The following is a 19961-nucleotide window of genomic DNA, read 5'->3' as shown; positions in this document are numbered from 1 at the left end:
AACTAACCTTTGGTCAGTTTTTACTCCATAAATTGAGTGAGAAAATGGCGAGTAATTTGTATCTATTCATAAAGGATTCAATGTATAAGAAAGTAATACGGATGTTATACAATCATACTTATATTCTAAAGCGATATCTTAATAAACAAAAAAAAAAGATTTATTATAGGAAAGATAAAAATCCTAACTCATTAAAAAATAAAAATCCAGGTCTACTTCTCCTAAAGTGTTTTATGAGTTTATAGATGTGTAACGTGAAAGGCCGTTGCATGACGCATGCGCAGTGTGAACATCCATTTCCTTCTAAATCTGGGTCCGTGCTAGCCATTGTGTTGTCACATTCATTTGTGTTTTCTCGACAGTTTTTGGACATAAATAGGATTTAGGTAAGTTGTACCTTTGTTATCGTGTACCGTAGCAAGTATTCACAATACATTTAATTTTGAAATGTGATTGTATGCAATGAAACATGAGGTGGAGTTGTCTAGACACAGGGCTTGGCCTAGTCTAGCTACTGAATGTAGCCCGGACGCAACCAAGCTAGCTCTTTTATATGCATTAAAATCACCATGGAGTAGGCTGTGGCCCTCATCGACATCCAAAAATGTATTTTTATCGTGTGTCCTAGACATGTGTATTGGATGGCTAAACGAAATAAAGCGTTTCACCGGGATTCAGGGGTTATTCTTAGGAGGAAATTAGTTGGGTGGATACATCCCTAATATCGCGCCGGACACACAAGCACATGGTTGTCTTTTCATGTTAATATCGCTCCTATTTTTTTTTATTTCACTAGTTTTATTATTTTAAACAAATTTTATATCACAGTGAAGCCTTTTAAATGAAAGCACTAGTTTCACTGACTTAAAGGGGCTACTTCTACAACTTCATAATCACTTCTTATACCCAACATATACATAAACACATATTTTGTGTCTCTTAACAAGTCATGGTTGGACATATTTTTCTTTATACAGTACTACTTGGGTTATAGAAAGTTCTGCGCAATGTTGTGCCAAAGCCCAAATGAGGCCTATTGTCCAAACGAATCTACGTATGCCCCACGTGTGACGTTTCTCCCCGATTCTTTCATTTGTCTTCCAGGCCGTCTTTTATGAGTACTCAACGGCAGCAGAAGCCTACGCTTACAGGCCAGCGTTTCAAAACGAGAAAAAGAGGTGAGAATACAATTTAACATTTTACACTACAGAAATTGAGTTGTAAATTCATTAGATACTAAATATCAATTGGCTTTATGCCATACGTAGATGAACTCATGTATGCGCATGGACGCTCATGTACTCCCTGCCTCAGTTACACTGAGTTTCAGAATGGGAAGAGGCCGTAGCTCATTGGAACAAGGAGAAAAACGACAACGGACAATGATCGTTGATCCCGGATAATTTGTGGATAAGACCTATGGAAATGGTCAGGATCAAGTCCTCCGAAATTCAACTTCAGTATGCAGAAGGTCTTCTGACAATGCACCACTTATTGGACTCTGTCTTAAATGGCCTGCGACAGCTGAAGTCCATGTCAAGTGCCAATGTTGTGTGCTCCTAGGGCGCCTTAATGACATTTCTTCCTCTCCTTCTGTTGAGCACGACTCTTGCTAATGACGGTATCAGGTGTTAATTCATTATTTTGGTAATTAATTTTGGCAGTAAATGGAGGCACAGATGGGATGCTGCAGATTCATTCTTAAATGAGATGTTAAGCACTTGAACAATCATTGCTCTCAATTATTCGGAAGATGGATATTAATAACCTCCCAGTGAGGTGAAGCTCAACAGAGGCTAGCCCAGAAGTGGGGGACAGATTTTGGTTCACAATATTTTTAAGTTCTGCATTTGTTTGGGTGGATATTGTTGTTGAATTGATACCACTAGCCTTCTGAGACCATCCATATAATCAAGTTTGCATTTCACAATGAATATCAGTTTGGGTATTAATTGATGTCCACAAATGGGCATGGCGTTATGTACTATAAAAATACTCTAGCCAATCAGATTAAAAGACTTTCAAGAGCGATGCTCTTGGTGGCTCTTACCAAGCCCATCCTGATCTGACAATAATTGCCAAACAGAAACTTGACTATGTGGATGGCCTCAAGAGGCTACCTCTCCATTCTTATGTAGATTTTTGATCACCTGACTTGGTTCTTGTAGAATTTGAAATTTTGGCTGCTCTGAGGATGCACTTTAACCCAATTTTCCTTTCCACAGATGAAAAGGAGAGATTTGACCCTACCCAGTTTCAGGAAAGTATAGTGCAAGGTCTGAATCAAACTGGCTCTGATTTGGAGGCTGTCGCGAAGTTCCTCGACGCCTCTGGCGCCAAGCTTGATTACCGCCGCTATGCTGAGACCCTCTTCGACATCCTGGTGGCTGGCGGAATGTTGGGTAATTATTTCCAATGTTGCTTGTGTTTGCTTTCACATTAACAGTGCCATTGAACCTGAGTTAGTCTCCATTTCAATGGCACTGTCTTACCCATAGTTCTTCTAGGATCTTGGAATTAGTATTTGCCATTATGGCACGGTTACTAAAATAAAACAGGAAAAATAACTGGTTTGAAATAGTATTTTTTTTGTCACTCTCCGGCAAATGATTTGTAAACGCTCTACTCCGCTCCAAACTCGAGCCTGGTTATTTTTTCGTGAAGTGTCTCTTCGGTGGCACTTCAACGTCACTGAGAAAGCACACCCACACCGAAAGGGTACGCTACTGCTGTCGTCTGCGTGGTACTTCGTTTACAATATCGCTCGTTAAATCACTCCCACTCAGCTACGCGTATTAACAAGGGAAAACTTAGCCGTAACCATGACAATATCACGTTTCTAGAACTAACAGCCAAAAACACATGAGCTTTTCATGAGCATCATTCCATTTAATATTCATATTTATGCTATTCCTTTTGTGTTCTCAGCCCCGGGTGGTACTTTGTCCGATGATCTGACACGTACCGAGTTCTGCCTCTTCACGGCACAAGAAGATCTGGAGACCATGCAGGCGTATGCACAGGTGAACATGCCTAATGACTTTACTTTGACTTATCTTCGCCTCACTGGTGTGATGTAATTCTGCTAATATAAATGCCACGGTTTGCACCTCTTTATTCACCAACCCGCTCCCTCCTGTCCTTCAGGTCTTTAACAAGCTGATCAGGCGTTACAAATACCTGGAGAAGGGGTTCGAAGAGGAGATTAAGAAGGTTTGTCTGTTTTTGGAGCAACATGAAGGCCTAAAGCACTCCTTCTCCTCCCTCAAAGAACTTATTTGACTGGATTGACAAAAGCATTTCAATGTCTTTGACAAATGTGTGACTTTTTCTGCCCAAAAAGAAAATTGAATGTTTATGTTGTTTCTACCTCCTGCAGCTGCTGCTGTTTCTCAAGGGATTCACTGAGTCTGAGCGCAATAAGCTGGCCATGCTCACTGGCATCCTTCTGGCCAACGGCAACATCTCCGCCCACATCCTCAGCAGCCTCTTCAATGAGAACCTTGTCAAAGAAGGTAGGCACTGTCACTGTCAGCAGGTGGAATCAGCACATGCAACATTCACCAAATTATAATTTATAAAGGGACACCCACGTCAATTGAGATATTTTATTTTTTGTCCCTGGCGTGTGTGCTTCTCTGGTAACTTTTTTTACTAAAACCAAGATCTATATTGTGCACATTCATTTTGATTTTAAAAATAAACTTGGTGTGGAATGATTCACAAAATTCACGATGGGGCTATATCACGGTTTTGGGGGTCATTGTTTTTTGGTTCGGTACGTTTTTGGTAAAGAAGAGACTGGCACAAGTGCCTATTGTAAAATAAATCTGTGTATATTTTCAAGGGTTCTTCTAGAATATAAAATAAGGTTTGTTTAACGAAGACAAACAGTCAATTTGAAAAAAACGTAATCAAATGATCGAAAAACTAAGAAGGTGGTTTGTACTGTAGTTTGAAATGCACTGTCGACGACTGAAAGCCACACAAGAAAAAAGGGTCTTAACTGGAGTTACAGTTAGTAGGAAATTGAAAATCGACACCGACTACATATCATCCGAGACTGAGAAGTTTCACTGGGTACTGTTATTACTGCACACACAAAATAACGGAACCCGTAGGTTTAGTATTCACGGTTCAGGCGCGAAGTGTGGCTAGCGAACTTAACGTTGCCAAATTTCTTTATTTGAACCGCGCGATCCCTAATACAAATGCATGTTCTTTGTTTTTTTACACATTTTTTTTTTAAGGACGTGGAGGGATGTGTTTTTTTAGTGTGGTCCGAAGTTGACTTTTTACCAAAGATTCACACTTCCTCAATCTAGTGAAAAATAATAAAACAAGTAGTTTTTTTTTTTTTTTTATCGCCACATCTCCATGTGGCTGGTTGTGCTTTTACTTATTTTTTTAAATCATGGAGCATCAAACACAATAGTGCGTTACTAAGAACCTTGGTGCCCTATTTGGTCCAGCAAGCATAAGCTCTCTGGGAGTTCTGCGCAGCATCTTACCTGATAAAGACTCAGTTGTTGAATGGATTTACGAAAAATGTTTTTTTTTAACATAAGACGGGTGCTTGTTACCGCTTGTTTGTTTTTTTTAATTTTTGGGAAAAGGCGTGAAAGTACATTGTGCTGCTTCGTTTTGATGACAAAATCAACAAGATAGCCCTGACCTGTTATATTGTGTTTTTGGGGGACAACAATGATTGCTGTGGCACCAATGGTTAGCCCCTATCTGCTGCTTGCTAGACTGAGCATATTCTACTAGCTGTAGAAATCATTGCAGCTTTGATTCTTTATTTTTTTTCTCATGGTGGCAATGGGCTATCCAAGATAAGAAAAGAAAACATTGAATAGTTCTATGAATGTCCTTTCTCAAACGAGAGAAACGCTTGCTTTTTTCTAAGGAATTACTGCTTCACAACCATCTACAATTTGCATTCATCATTGGTCCGATGCGGATGAATTGTCTAACTTTTCTATTTTCTTTTCTATTCTTTTTCCTTCTATGTAGCATTACTCTTATATTAGAAAATATTGCACTTACGACCGTTTCCTTTTCAAGGCTTTGATTCTACAAGCGGTATATATTTTTTATATTTTCAACCGGTAGCCTTGGTAATCATTTTTCTGCTGTAATGTGGCAAGTTGTCCACCTTGAGCACTGACTCAGCCGCGTTCCACAGCCTCCACATGACATTTACAGCACCCCCTAATTTGTATTTGTCTTTGATCAGACTCCACTGGTTATTTCTTTATCACTGTTGATCACTTAACCTGGATAGTGTTCGGCCCTTGAACAATGAAAGCCCTTTCCGTCAGCCAAACAAGCATGTTGCACATTAAAGTGCCAGTGAACCCAAAATGGTCTTCTCTTTTCTTTTATGCAAACTGTTTGCCAGTTACCCAGGGGTTCACTTACACTTCAAGCCGTTATGACGACGCAACAATTTGCACATTTCACTGACGCACACACTTTAGACGTCAAACAGTTTGAAGAATATTTAGCTTATAGTTCATTCATTACTTTTTTTTAGCTCAGCGGTTATTTGAATGTTCCTTTTTAGATTGGAACTCTTTCTAGGTCTGCATTCCGATCTCAACTTTTTTGCTTCCAATCACCATGGTTTTAATCGGACCGCCGAGACGCTTCCCAACGCCCTCTTCCTCTGCCGTCTAGGTGTGTCAGCAGCCTTCGCCGTGAAGCTCTTCAAATCCTGGCTGAACGAGCGGGACATCGGCTCCGTCGCTGGCAGTCTCCGAAAGGTCGGCATGGACAACAGGCTAATGGTGAGCATACAGATGCAAATGGGATGTCCCAAACAATCCTCAACGTGGCATTTGAATGCCGCATGTCTGCGCCTGCGTGTGCATGCGCTGTTTGACTTTCCATGGCAAAAAAATAAATCCTCAAATGGCGGCAAGCATCCCAGCGATTGGAGAGGCTGATCCGGAGCCAGGGCCTAATTGTATAGGACAACCCTTGTCTCGTCGTTCACCGTGAGTCTTAACCTTCCCAACCTCCGCCGTCCCCAGGAGCTGTTCCCCGCAAACAAGCGGAGCTGCGAGCACTTCTCCAAGTACTTCAGCGACGCCGGGCTCAAGGAGCTGTCGGACTTCGCCAGGAATCAGGAGTCCATCGGGGCCCGCAAGGAGCTGCAGAAGGAGGTCCAGGAGCTGATGTCACAGGGGGAGCCCATCAAAGACGTGAGCTGAGATGTCTTTTCTTTTTCTTTTTTTGCGGTCTCCTCTTCATTACTTTCTCCTTATCAGACTGCTGTGCAGAACATTTGAGATTGCTTTTACTTTATTGTCCTCCCCCCTCCCCCTATTTGTTCCCTGAATCGTGGTTGGTGGTTATGCAATCCACCGTACCCATTTTGAGTTTTATCAGCTCCTTATAAAAAGGCACTCTGTTCTCTTCACAAAGCTTCATATTCTCGGCTGTTGAAAGTGAATAGAGATGCTGCTTACCACTTTTGTATTGTTCATCTATAATTGGCCTATATAATCACTTAGTCTATAAACTCTGAGTAATGGCAATCCCCATTCCAAGTTAACGGAGCCAAAAGTGGCTTCTTAAATGTGCTTTTCTTTTTTTCTTCCGAAGAGCAGAGTTGGTTCTATTGATGGAAAAGAGTTTATTTGTAAAAACTATCGAGTAAAAACTATTGGGCAAAACGATAATCAACGTCATGGCCCTACAAATGAACAGCAGTACAATTCTTTTTTTTTTTTTTGGCCTTCATTATCTGTTCTATCTTGTGCTCTTTTGCAGATCATTGTGTACAGCAAAGAGGAGATGAAGAAAAACTCCATCTCTGAACAGACCATGATCAGCATGCTGTGGTCCTGTATAATGAGCTCTGTGGAGTGGAACAAGAAAGAGGAGCTGGTAACTGAACAAGCCATCAGACACTTGAAGGTAGCCATCAGCCTCTTATTATTTATTAAATTATTGTTCTGCCTCCGGCCCTCATATCCCTCTCTCTCACGCTGGGCAAGGCCAATGCCAGTCCTTGGTCTGGTATGCTGTTTCTGAATCTGTAATGGAACCAGAGATTGATTTGCAGGCACATCTCCAGCATGACTCTGCACGAATCTCCTGTGACCACTGGAGACTGTCTGCGTCTGACTTGCAATGTGTTTGCAGCTAGTCATGTGCCAGTTGGGCAACTAGGAAACAAGCATCAGACAGGGTTGCAGGGTTGTTGATTTGAAGACCTCTACACGCGAGGCTTAAAGGAGATGGCGAGAAACAGAAAAGGTTTCATATACTAATGCTAACTTAATAGGAAGAGTTGCAAAGTGGGACTGCACCACTTGCTCTCGGTTAGTTTTCCTCTAAAGATCAATTAAGTCCTGTAATGATATGTTAAATAATTCACAGGTTTTAAAAGGGCCGGTTCATTAACACACACACGTGGCCTATTTAGGAATTGGCCACGTAGGGCGTCAGGTCAACGTGATGCAGCCCAATGGGCTTGTCTTCTTACAATGGGTCCAGTGCTACCCGCTGCAAAGTCTCCTTACGCAATTCAATGGGCTTAGGCGTGCACTGTCCAATTTGATTCACTGAAACGGTCACAGGTGGTTCTCCAGACTGCACCCTCAGGGTCCAGACAACTCTATCCCTCATTCTTCCTCCTACAAAGCCAATGCTGGATGCTATTTGAAGGTTTTAGGTTGCACCTTAGCCTGGCTGATGCTGTAAAACCCGCCGCAAAGGACTAACCTACCTCGCTGATGGAACCGTTGGGTGGTCTTGAATCGATTGTATGACCCTGGTTAGGTTTTAAAATTCATCACAGGTTTTGTAATTCAAAATGTCTTTCTACCGCTCGAGTGTTCGTTCCTCTAATATTTTCTTGTGTTGGCCACGACGTAGGAGGACAATAGAACTCGTGTCCACGGAAATTGTTAGAGATTTTCCACATATTCGTGTGCCATTCATTCTGTTTCAATGCCGGATCATAGTGTGCAACTCCTTCCTTGACTCCCTGTGTCATCATTTGGCTTTTTGTGGGTCTCTTCTGTCCTCAGCAATACAGCCTTCTGTTGAAAGCGTTCACCTCCCAGGGCCTTTCTGAGCTCACCCTGCTGCTGAAGATCCAGGAGTACTGCTACGACAACATCCACTTCATGAAGACCTTCCAGAAGATCGTGGTGCTGCTTTACAAAGGTGAGAGTCGTCGTTGAGTTCAGTTCCCCGACACTGAGCGATACTACTGTAATTGTCGTGAGACAAAAGTTAATTTTGCGGGAAGAACATCGGTTAGAAGAAGTGAATCGCACCAGATGGCTCGGGATTATAGCCGAAGCCGCATCTTGATTGATGCACTGAAGCTGCTGGGCAGCGTTTGTTGTTTTAGTTGTTCAGGCACCTGCACATGCATCTGTGTGTCTGGCGTTGTTGTGAATGGATTATGAATAGGGTGGCTGTTTCAAAAATTAGAAGAAAAACAAGCATAACATTTGATTCTTTTCTAGCGGATGTGCTGAACGAGGAATCGATCCTGAAGTGGTACAACGAGGAGCACCTGGCCAAAGGAAAGGGCATGTTCCTGGAGCAGATGAAGAAGTTTGTGGAGTGGCTGAAGAGCGCAGAGGAAGGTGAGCGGGCCCACTTTCCATGATTGTGGATATGATAGGATTTGACTCAATGTTTTTTCGATATCCTGGCAGAAATGTAGAAGACGCCGCGTCAACGAAATTACAGATCAAATCGAAGTATACATTGTGGCTTCTTGAAATTGAACGATGGCAATGTTTTTTCCAGAGTCTGAGTCCGAGGAGGAAGCGGAGGACTAAGGACCTCCAAGCCAACCACAACATCCATTCATCTCCAACTTTTCTCTTTTTTCTTTCTCTATAGAGTGTACATAACCGGAAGCGATAGAATGTTTTGTTACAGAAATCCCCGCCCCTCCTTTTAATTAGAATTTTTTTACTATGTAACCTCTGTGTACAAAACCATCATGTGGTCTACTTTATGTAAGGGCTTTTACATCTTCAGTTAGGACAGGCATCCACAATCTTTGGCTTTGTTTACTCCATCCGATCATAACATGGTCGTTTTGGGTTGTCCATTGTTTTGATTCGATTGCCATCTTATGACACGTGTAAGACTACATTTGCCTAGAGGCCATCTTGAAAGTTTTGCCATGCTACTTGGACCTCTGTCAAGGCAAAATGTCTCCTCACATCAATGTAGAATTCTGCAAATAAGGTGACAACAAATTGAGGCCATATGTTAAGCTCCTTTCGTAATTCCTTTTGACTGAACTGTTCCAGTTTTAACTCCAAAGGTGCTTGTGGCAATGCCCCGTATGAAACAAACTAAATGCGTTTTACATCTTCTGTAACATACATTCTACCTTCTAGATATGTTTTTTTTTTTTTCCTTTTACCCCAAAATATGACTTTATAAATTAAAAATAAAATAATGGTTTTCATTGATGGTGTATTGTTTGACTTATTCGAGCTGGACACCAATCGGTTTGTGATCACAGGAGTCGTTCTCCGTAGAAGTTTGAAAGACGAGGCCAAGAGCGGCACATTCCTTGGTGCTCTCTGGTCGTCCACCTGCAGCGCAGCTATCTGAGTAACCAAGACAGTGGGGCAGGCTCTGTGACGACGTGAGCAGCAAAACAACCAGGCCGTCCAAGCACCACTTTCTATCTCACTTTAAATGGTAATTACTGCTCAGTCAAGCATGCAAACACCCCGGACCAATTTGAGATGTTATGAAAACAAAGGGCACGCTCGGACATCCCCCACCTCGCAGTCAAGAGTCCTCGTTTGTAATCTAGACATTAAAGGTATTCTAGATGTAGCTTCTCTGGCCCATACCTGGGGACAACGATAATGCTGCCTTTTCTTAGTACGTTTAAGCAGTTGAGCGTGAGTGACTATTTCAGAAAACGTGGAGCTTGAGTTGCTCACTGGGAGTGGCACATCACAAGTGTCTGATAAGGGATAAGCAGTCTCCTGGTATGTATTTGTTTCCTTACTTGAGTCTTCGCACCCTTTTCACATGTTCCAACATCAATATAGAACACCCTTGCGATATGAAGGCATTATGTGAAGCTATTTTACAAATTTTAGTTGTCGGGCCCACAGAGACTGTTGCAAGCACCTGAAGAATTTCAAACTCAGGCTAATAATGGAAGTTAATTCCATTAGGGATGCTTTGGGTGACAAGGCTCCTTGCATGAGAAGATGTGTGGAATATTAAATGTCTTCAGAGGGAAGTGAAAGTGGTCTACACAACACAGTCCCTTTTAAGAGGGTACAGAGATAGTGGTCTACACACAGTACCCTTAAGGGTAAAAAGATAGTACCCTTAAGGTGCAAAGATATTGGGCTATACACACACACTGTCCCCTTTAGCGGGTTCAGAGATAGTGGTTTACATGCACACTGTCCCCTTTAGAGGGTACAGAGATGGTGGTCTATATGCAGTCCCCTTAGAGGGTACAGAGATGGTGGTCTATATGCAGTCCCCTTAGAGGGTACAGAGATGGTGGTCTACACACAGTCCCTTAGAGGGTACAGAGATGGTGGCCTACATGCAGTCCCTGGACATTCAATGGAGAAGATATTCACTGCTTGAACTGGTCCGTAGGAGCACTGGGCAGACACAGTGCACTTCCTGCCTAGGTCCAGACTCCAGGTTTCAAGCCACTGCTTTACCCTAAAGCCCCTGCAATGACTATTGGGTTTTGGTCTATCCAGAAGTGCTGCTTGATGATTGGCCCCCTATCCATCACATCCCACCCCAAACAACAAATAATTGCAGATTTGAAGGCGCACCACATCGTGCTCAAATTAAAGGTAGTCATCATGAAGTGTTTATAAATGTTTATCGTTTACTAATACAGATCCTGAGAGAAATGGCCATTCATTTAGCAATTCCGTTATTGTAGAACATACCTTCAATATATGAATGGGCATGTCTATGCTCGATATTATAGTGTTTGTGTGGCCACAACGAGAGTGCATTTATTTGACCATTGAGACCAGGATTCATATGCTTCGTTCCTTTGTCTGACCTGGTGCGATTCGGAATGATGGCCAAAGCACATGAAGCGAACATGGGCGAGGGTAGCACAGGTTTCTGCTTCTTGTTTCCCTGCGTACCAATAGATGGCAGTAAATCCTTATAGAGAAGGGGACCGATGCAGCCACGCCAGCATTCAATTAAAACTACGAGAGAATGTGGAGAACCTGCCTTTCCCTCCCACTCTGTCAGAGTGGGAGGGAAATATTCACCTTTTTTAGTTGTATTTAAATGTTTTCCATACTAGAGAACAGAAACAAATTGTTAAGGAATCGAGGAGATACAGCAACCAAGTTTTTTGAAATTACGTAAATGAGCCTATAGTGCTGCGGGGTTTATGTTTCCAGCCTTACTAAATAATGTATGGAGTATTTGATGGCTTCTATCAGTAGGGGATAGTTTTATTATAAACATTTATTCTCTTTCACAGAGGCGTCATGGTAGGAATGGTGCTAATGCATGACAAACACAGGTGTCGCTCAATGCTAAATATGGGTCTGCTCCATGATTGTGTCAGGGCTAGGGTATTCATTGGGTACCTACCCACCCAATGTTAATGGTCCGTGCAAACTGCTGCTGCCGCACCCTGCTATGACAACTCTGATGTGGGTCTATGGTCAATGATTGTTATCTTATATAGTTTGTATGGCCTGCTACATACAAGGCAGCAGCCCCATGATTAGTGTTATGAGCGACACCTGTGTTAGTCCTATGGTTACAGCTCTGTGAAAGGGGTCTAAAATCCAATTATAGACATGGATATAATTGTCTATAATAATCTATAATTCAGAAATGTTCATATTTCAGAATTTGGGGTGAGTCACTATTTATCAAACATCTATTTTTTTAAACTTGGATAAGGATAATTCGGTGTACCTTTTATAGCGATGGCTAGTGCTAGGGTTACAACACATGTCAGCGGCTCTTTAAAATAGGGTTAGAAGTAACAAATGGGTTTGGTTATGGTGGCTATTTACCATTTGCAGCAATGCCAAGGTCTTTAAAAGACAGACGGACAGGGGTGTGTGTCTGAAGAAAGAACATTGGATCAGATCCAAAAATATCTGGCATATGTCATGTCACTCTACCGTGTCAACGCCAGAAAAGGACGACTTTGAGAGCAGGGTTCCAATAAAAGCCCAATAGTAGGGTTCATGGGGAACAAGGCTTTTACAGGAAGTCAAAGTCACAGGATATCCGAAGTAAGCAGCAGATCCTCACTATGGGCTGTCAACAAGTGAGGCAAGAGTCGTGACATAAGGGAATAGTAATAAGAGGGGTGCTAAGAGCATGAAAAGAGGAATGGGGTAATTATTGAGACTGATGCACATAATAATGGAAAAAACACGTTCACAGATTAAAAGATGTACCAACCTGCTGTGCAGTCTCATTGTTGGATATCATGGCTGGATACTTGGAAGTGGGAATGCATCGATTCTGGCTCTTCCTCAGACCGCTATTAAAACAAAGGTGAGTCCAGGCCAAAAGGTTCTTCTGCTTCTATACAATCAAAGTTCCCCACCTGTACCGTACTACCGAGTAATCTGTTGATAACTCATGTTCCAAAAATAAGGTATTCCTTCAAAACAAAGCATTTAATAGGAGAACTATCGGCCGACCATCTAGCATTGATCGTACATAATCAAGAAGCCTCCTGCGATTGTATGTTATGTGCTGCATTCATTTTTAACCATCCACATTACTCAATGACACACCCTGCAATATATAAAATGCAAATACAAAAATACAACAAAATTCAAAAATTGTAGATGATGAACGATAGCCATACTTGCACTCTCTTACTCAGTTTAATTGATATTATGCCTACTATTTCTACTCTAATTCAATCTTTCACAAATGAATGCTATAAAATGATTGCGACAAGGCAAGGGTCGACTATGTGGTACAAATAGAAAATATTGTGTATGTTCAGGTACCGTGAAGTCAAACGTGGAGATTGTTGCATGCACTGTGTAAGCATAGGGCGAATCGGGCAAATATTTGACAGTTTTGGGATATTGTATAATGTTTGTATTATGTCAGATGTATATGTAACATGAGCGTTTGGCTGAACCCAAGTGCACAGACGGGCGAAGAGCGTGGAACAGTGTCAATCGTTTATTCGGATTCAGGATCGGCAGGCAGGATAGTCAGACAGGCGGGGATCAGGAGCAGGCAGGGTAGTCGGACAGGCGGGGATCAGAAACCGGCAGAATAGTCAGACAGGCGGGGATCAGGAACCGGCAGAATAGTCAGACAGGCGGGGATCAGGAGCAGGCAGGATAGGTGGTAGGTCAGGATTCGAATCGCGGGAAAGCACTGTGAAACACAAGACACAATCTGGCAGGGAATGTTTGGGAGGAAAGGACTGATATAGGGGAAACACAGGTGAAGGTGGTTGGGTTAATTGGGAGTGATCAGGGTGGCAGGCAGGTGAATGGGAAAACCAGGGGCGGATCATGACAGTATATGCTATAGCCAACCTGGCAACAACGTCATATTGCTTTGTGTCACATATTGAGGTTAGGTTGGTATATTAAATTATATTCATAAACAAACAATCTTTCAATCGATTGAACATTTTCCACCCAAAATACAATTGTTAGAATTTTGATCACCAATTGAACAGCCGTACTATCAGTATTCTATACCTCGTTCCCTTGTAAAAACTACAATAGCCTCTTCATCGTCTTGTAAAAACAGAAAACTTTTGCATTGAGGAAGGGTATCCCACATGTCGTTTTTGAGACCACTTGTTTCAGGTTCATCCCGGCATTTTCTGCATCTTCTTCACGTCCAGGTGGATGTCCTCTTGTTTGTGTCTCATGTGGTGTTAGACCTAACAGGTCCTCATGGAACGCTTCGTTCTCTTCTCAAGCTTATACTACATAAGCCCTAACCTATAGCATTGTGCACTTAGACTTGCTTCAGCCAGCGGTGCCAGTATATACTCCCTATTTCAGTCATATTTGCTTTATTTCTTTCTTGTCTTGCATCACTCCCTAAAAAACCCCTGTTCCAAGTTTAGAGAACATCTATTTGCACGTTCTTGGGCTGTGGGTGAATGAGAGCGGTTTGTCGTGTTGTACTGTAAGGTCGTTTTTCGTGGGTAACTCTTACTGAAATGTACATATTTGCTTTGAGAACAAAGCCTTCTGTCAATGCGTAAGGAAGTAAATGGGTCACCTCTGAATCTTAAAGTTACAGCTAGTAGGTTCCTTGGGTTCGTGGGGGCTTAGGCTATTAAAAGTTTATGTAGTGGTCTTTTATGAGAAGATGACACTCGTTAAGCTGATGGGATGGAGGTAAAAATAGCATTCAAATAGGCTTCATTCATGTCTTCGCGGGACAAGAGTCGGGAGATGCTTAAGGTGATTAAAACAGGCGGGAGTAGGCGTCCTGGGCTGCACTGTTTACACGCTCCATGCTGCTGCACTGATTAGTTCTTCATTCATGGCAAGCCATGCGGATGTGGCTCGTCCGCTCTCGCTTCCTTCTGTGACATTGAAATCCGCTGAGTAGCAATAGAACACATAAACATCCCCAAAACAAAAGAGTCCCCCTGCATTACTTCCACTTATTTCTGGAAATGTCTTTCTCGGCGACGGACTTCCTGCGTGGACGGAGCGTAGCTGCGCAGTGTGCCAGCAGACGCCAGGGGAGTTGAGGAGAGCAATTATGGTGGATGTCACACTGCAGCTTTAGTCAGTAAACATGAATCACACCGCAATGCAGAACTCATCTGAATACCGTTGTCAGGAAATACAGGCAGACGGGGCAAGGGCTCCTTTGAAACGAAATGGAGAAAGAGGCTTGAGACAATTAACACAACAAAAAAGAGACTACCGCCTCAGGAGGAAGGCCGGATACAGAGGGGGGGGTGGGGGGGGGGGAAAGGAGGTGTTGCGATTGTTTTCCAAAAAAATTGCCGGTAATATCTGTACAATGTGCACTTCAAGCAGCGGGCAAGTCCACCTGCCTTTGCGCTTCTCCCGAGCCGTTACAGTAGTTGTTGTTTTTGTTGTATTGTTTTATGGCATTTCAACCTTTTGTCAGGTCTGCAGAACAAGCAAAGCATGAAAGCAAATATAAATGTGTTGGCTGGCCAAACGCCGGAGGAGGATCCTTGGCAGCGGCTGGCGTGGGGGGGGCCTTTAGCCCGTCTTCCTGAAGCGGCGGCGTGACCTCCCGACGTGGGCTTGGATGCTGCACAAACAAACTTAACGCCTCACTAATGAGCAACTCTCCAAAAAGTCATCCCAGCCCAATGGGTTGTTGGGAGTTGTAGGACAGCGTTGTCGATGGCCCGTCTCCGCTCCACAGTAGAACCGTATCTAGCCCGGAGGTGAGGTCGCGGCAGTCCTCTTCGTCTATAAGCTTTGTCTTTAGGGAGCAGGTTATGCAAGGAGTAAGGCGTTGCAATCCTAGCTGTGGGGTATATACCATTCCAGAAAAAGGCCTTTCCACTTGCCCTACATAGCATTAGCCCAATAATAAAAGATGAAGACAGGCCTTTCTTTTGGCTTGAAGGCCGTCGCTGTTTCCAGACGGTGCCAGCTCACATTTGTTTTGCTGGAACCCATTTGTCTGAGCTCTTCACAGTCGCCAAGAAAGGGACATTTGTCACTGCTCGAATTATGTAAATGTTTGAGTTTAGTGTGGAAAATAAATAAATAAGTCTAGGGCTGTCTCTAAAGACCTATTTACAGGCATTGAGTTCCTGCAATAGTTCTCAAAAGATATGCGTCTGCTATCAAATTGAGATAATCTCTGTCGGCGCAGGTAGTGGCAAGAAAATGACTCGGCTGTCACAAAGCAGATAGACTGAAAGAAGGCAAACAGTGTGAATCTCAGGGGACCTACACACTATGTTGTAAGAGGAGAATTAATTGGTTGATGTGGGGTTTGGTGGGGTGTGTGTATAGAGGGAGCATCAAGTGTGTACAATGTGCAAAGTGGGTTAAGAGAGCCAAACAGTCAAAGATAACTTCCGTACTTTAAGTCTTTCTGGCGTCAGGAGACCATATGTGTGCGAGCTTGCGTGCGTGATGCATGTGTGCGTCAACGTGCATGTGCATGTCTGAAGACCTGACTGGTGAGAGTCTAGGGGACGGAGATAGGGAGGGAGAGAGGAACCCTGAGTCAACACTGCAGCTCGTCACAAACATCATTACTTTTTCTCAGCTTGTCGCCACTTCTCTCCACCCTCAGCGGCCCAGAGCGGCTGTCTCCTGTGTCAAGGTGGCGCTGGTGGGGGGGAGCGGTGTGGCTTGATGGGCCGATGGCCCGGTTTGTTAAAGAACCTCGAAATGAGGACTCAAGGAGCTCCTGTTTTACTCTGGATGTGCCAAGGGCCCCTGGGCCAACACGGTGCCTCCAAGTCCAAGCAAGCAGCAGTCTCCCAGGATCCAATGCAGGGGCCAGTGTCTTTGTGCCTGTGTGTTGGACAGAGTGACCGCATCATTAGCGCATCCTCCTGTTTTCGCTCGGTTTCAGGAGGGACATTCTGAAAGGCCTCCGCTGACGCCCTCTGTGACTTTCTCGAAAAATGTGAAAGAAAAAAATGTAGAAAAAGGATCACAGCAGGACAGATGATACCTTTCAGTGTAGCAACATAGCTGAGTATGTGGTATCAGTGTCGGTGTGCTAGTCAGTGGAGTAATGCGTGCACGCCCCATTGTGGAGTGAACGAATGGAATGGAATTGGAAAAGGAGAGGGATGGGCAGGGAGGCCCCCTCCCCCCCCAGCTACAACCAAACATTTGGCTGTGACAAACGGCGATAACTCTCAAAGGGAACAAAAGTTTAGATCTCCGCGATGTTTCTTTAATGAGTCTCCCCAGAGAGCTGCCTAATGAGTGACCCCAGTATGGAGAAGGGGGAGTGGGTGAGCTGCGTTGAGAAAAAGTGCAGGTCTGAGTACTATGGCCGCGTTTAGCGTAATTTCTTCTTCTGCCATTTTTGTTTTTGTCATCAGTAGCTGGGGCAGGGTAGGGAAGCGGGAGGGTAGTTTCCCACAGATACACCCCAGCCATGTGAAGAAACATGTACAACATTTATTCATTAGCGCGGATATAATTGTGCGTGTTCCGTCTGAAAAAACAATATACGAAATTTCCTACAAATCAAAATATGCTATAATATCGGCATAAGCGGGGTTGTCAACTGCGTGGTTCGTTATTTGTTCCATCATATAATTACATAATTAAAAAGGTTCATGTTTGGCCATTGTTTTTATCTCCTACCTTACTCCTAGACAATGACGGTCTTTTCTTGTGTAACCCCTCAAACGCAAAACCCTACAGCCGTTGTTTTGTTGGAATAATATCAACTAAACTTTCTGTCGTTCCTGCCGTTCTGTCATGTGGCATAATATCTACTAAACCTGGTAGGCCTAGTATGTCTTATAGTTCTGATCGCAACGTATAGGATCTGTATAAATACATACGACTTCTGTAAGCAAGACTGCAGCTTGAGATTAAACTAATGACTGTGAGTCTAATGTCTTAGTTAGAAATGTGTTCTCAAAATGAAAAAAAAGTGAAAAAGATTATGAGCCAGCAATCACATGAATATTACAGCACCCAACTTGCAAATAAAATAAAACGATATATATATATATATATATAAGCACACCACACGGTGCGCCGTCATGGTCCGATCATAGGCCCTCACACAGGGATTGGGTAAATCGGTCGCACATAGAAGACCAAGCACAACGCTCTGTTGTTGGGAGTAAAAAAAGGATGATGGATAATTTGCAGAATGTTTATTAGCCCGACACGCTTACCTGTCACTACACAGTTCCTTCAGGGGAAGTGACCCCCAGGGGGGTCATCCATATCCAGACAAGCCTCCTATATGGAATCAGCAGCTGGAGAAGAATTATATGAGGCATGACATGACTGTAAAATAAAAAGTATGAAAGGATTAACTGCTATATAGCGTTAAAAGAATACCAGACGTATTCCTGAACACTTTAATGTGACCGTTTTCTCCCTTTAGACCAATACAGTGACGTTTTCGTAAGGATCAGGTCTTATTCTTAAAAGCAGTCTCAAACTCAACTTTAAAAGGTTCAAACCAAAAAGGTAGTCACTTAATCTTTAAAAGACAATTACAGGAACAAAAGCGACAAGCAGGAGAAACCGGCAGATTAACCAAACATAAAGGTAATCAAACTAAGAGGGTTAATAATATACTGACTAGGCTGGGCTTCAGCAACAAGGCTACAATCAGACAAAGGGCAAAGGAAACTGGTGGGCTTCTTAAATACACTTGAAAAACAATTAGCAAATCGACACAGGTGGAACACAATTAAGGATAATGAGGGGGAAGAAAAGAATAGCCGAGGACATCTGGAGAAAGAAACAAAAACTGCATGGATAAGACAAACAGGCAGAACAATCAAACAGTGACAGTCTTTCTCCCTTTCCTTCCACCTCTATTATTGAATAACCCGTATCAGACAGAGGGCTTTATCTAAATGTCAGGTAGCCACTCTACCTCACTTTGTTTTTCGGAAGGGAGAATGAATCTATTTCCTAGTAATTTGCAGAGAGCAGGTAGGAATATCCAAAGGCTAGCCAGAAACCCAACGGAAATGCATGTGAAGATTCGATCGGGGAGATGAGGGAGGATCAGCAACCACCCACCCGCATTTGTTTGATCCTTGTTTCCTTCTTTCATCTTAAATGATAGATGGATAAAAATGTATATTATGTATGGTGGGCTTTGTTGAGTGTTTCAAAGTAGTTTCAAATCGCTACATTCAATAAACTGTATTTGGGCAAAATGTATTTGAATTATTTCAACTGAATGTGAACATTGTGCCAATTTATTGCCACAATCGCCTCACTTATATTTTTATATATATATATATATATATATATATATATATATATATATATAATATCTCTCTATCTATCTCAGTAGCTTCTTTGTGACTAAATTTTGATGCAGATTTCTATGATGCTTATGGTGGACAAAATAACCATTCAACAAGTACTGAACTAACTTTCAAGGTCATCCCAATTCACAACAGCTGGGCTCAGCTCGCATACTTGAGGGTCTTTATACATACTTTTATTTACTATGCACCAGCCTCCATAATGCGGTAGATTCACAGTATGCAGCATGTAATCTTTCTGTTTGTATGTATTCGAGGAGATCAATACTGGGTGAGCTGGGTGAAAGTGTGTCAGGGGCAGCTGCTTTCAGCCACATTTATTTGTAATAGAACATTTAATACACACGACACATGTTTAATCTGTCCGCCTGACTGTTGAAGAGGCTTAGCACCTTGAGACCAAGGCACCGCTAGTTGCTTAAGTGTTGATGTGGCAAATCTGTGGCCCAAACTGAGATGCTGCATTGGAGTAGTTCCTTCCATTTATGAGCAAGGCTTCTTGCTCATAAATGTGCTGCTATTTGAATGCAACAAGCTCCAGTTATGTTCTTCTTTTTGCATATATAGATTTTTCTGTGTATTGTCACTTTCTGTATTGTTCCAGATGGCTAGGCAGGCAGTTAATAGAAAAGGTATTCCTATCTACACCACATAATGTTACAGTTGTCTCTGTGGTAATGGGGAAAAAAGTTCTCAGTTATTTTAGCTCTCATAAAGCAGTCAAAGGTGTAAACAGTCTGGATGCACAATTTTTTTTGTTGTATTTCAGGTCAGAGAATCCTCAAGTGAAACTGTTTTTTATTGAGTGTTTCAGAGTAGTTTAAAAATCGCTATATTCAATAAAGTTAATTTGGTCCAAATGTATTTGAATTATTTCAAGTGAATGGGAACTTTGTGCCAGTTTGTTGCCTCGACCAACAGGCACATTATTTTATCCCATATACCTGTGCACACGATCCAGGACAACTAAAAGACAGATTTTTGGAAC

General features: G+C 42.6%; 1 protein-coding gene across 1 annotated transcript; it reads left to right on the top strand.

Annotated features, from left to right (window-relative positions):
• Positions 1-292: 292 nt before the first annotated feature.
• On the top strand, positions 293-9461 carry LOC307073565 (eIF5-mimic protein 2-A). The gene is made up of 12 exons (XM_079733447.1): positions 293-386; positions 1105-1178; positions 2226-2402; positions 2929-3023; positions 3148-3213; positions 3380-3515; positions 5683-5792; positions 6039-6209; positions 6781-6927; positions 8046-8184; positions 8493-8615; positions 8782-9461. The coding sequence occupies exons 2-12, from the start codon at positions 1115-1117 to the stop codon at positions 8811-8813; spliced, it is 1260 nt and encodes a 419-aa protein (XP_079589573.1). The 5' UTR covers positions 293-386; positions 1105-1114; the 3' UTR covers positions 8814-9461.
• Positions 9462-19961: the final 10500 nt, after the last annotated feature.

The sequence above is a fragment of the Pollachius pollachius genome (assembly GCF_949987615.1).
Source record: "Pollachius pollachius genome assembly, chromosome: 3".
In the NCBI taxonomy this organism is placed as follows: Eukaryota; Metazoa; Chordata; class Actinopteri; order Gadiformes; family Gadidae; genus Pollachius; species Pollachius pollachius.
The sequence above is the reverse complement of the archived record's forward strand: the minus strand, read 5'-3'. Positions and strand labels throughout refer to the sequence as shown.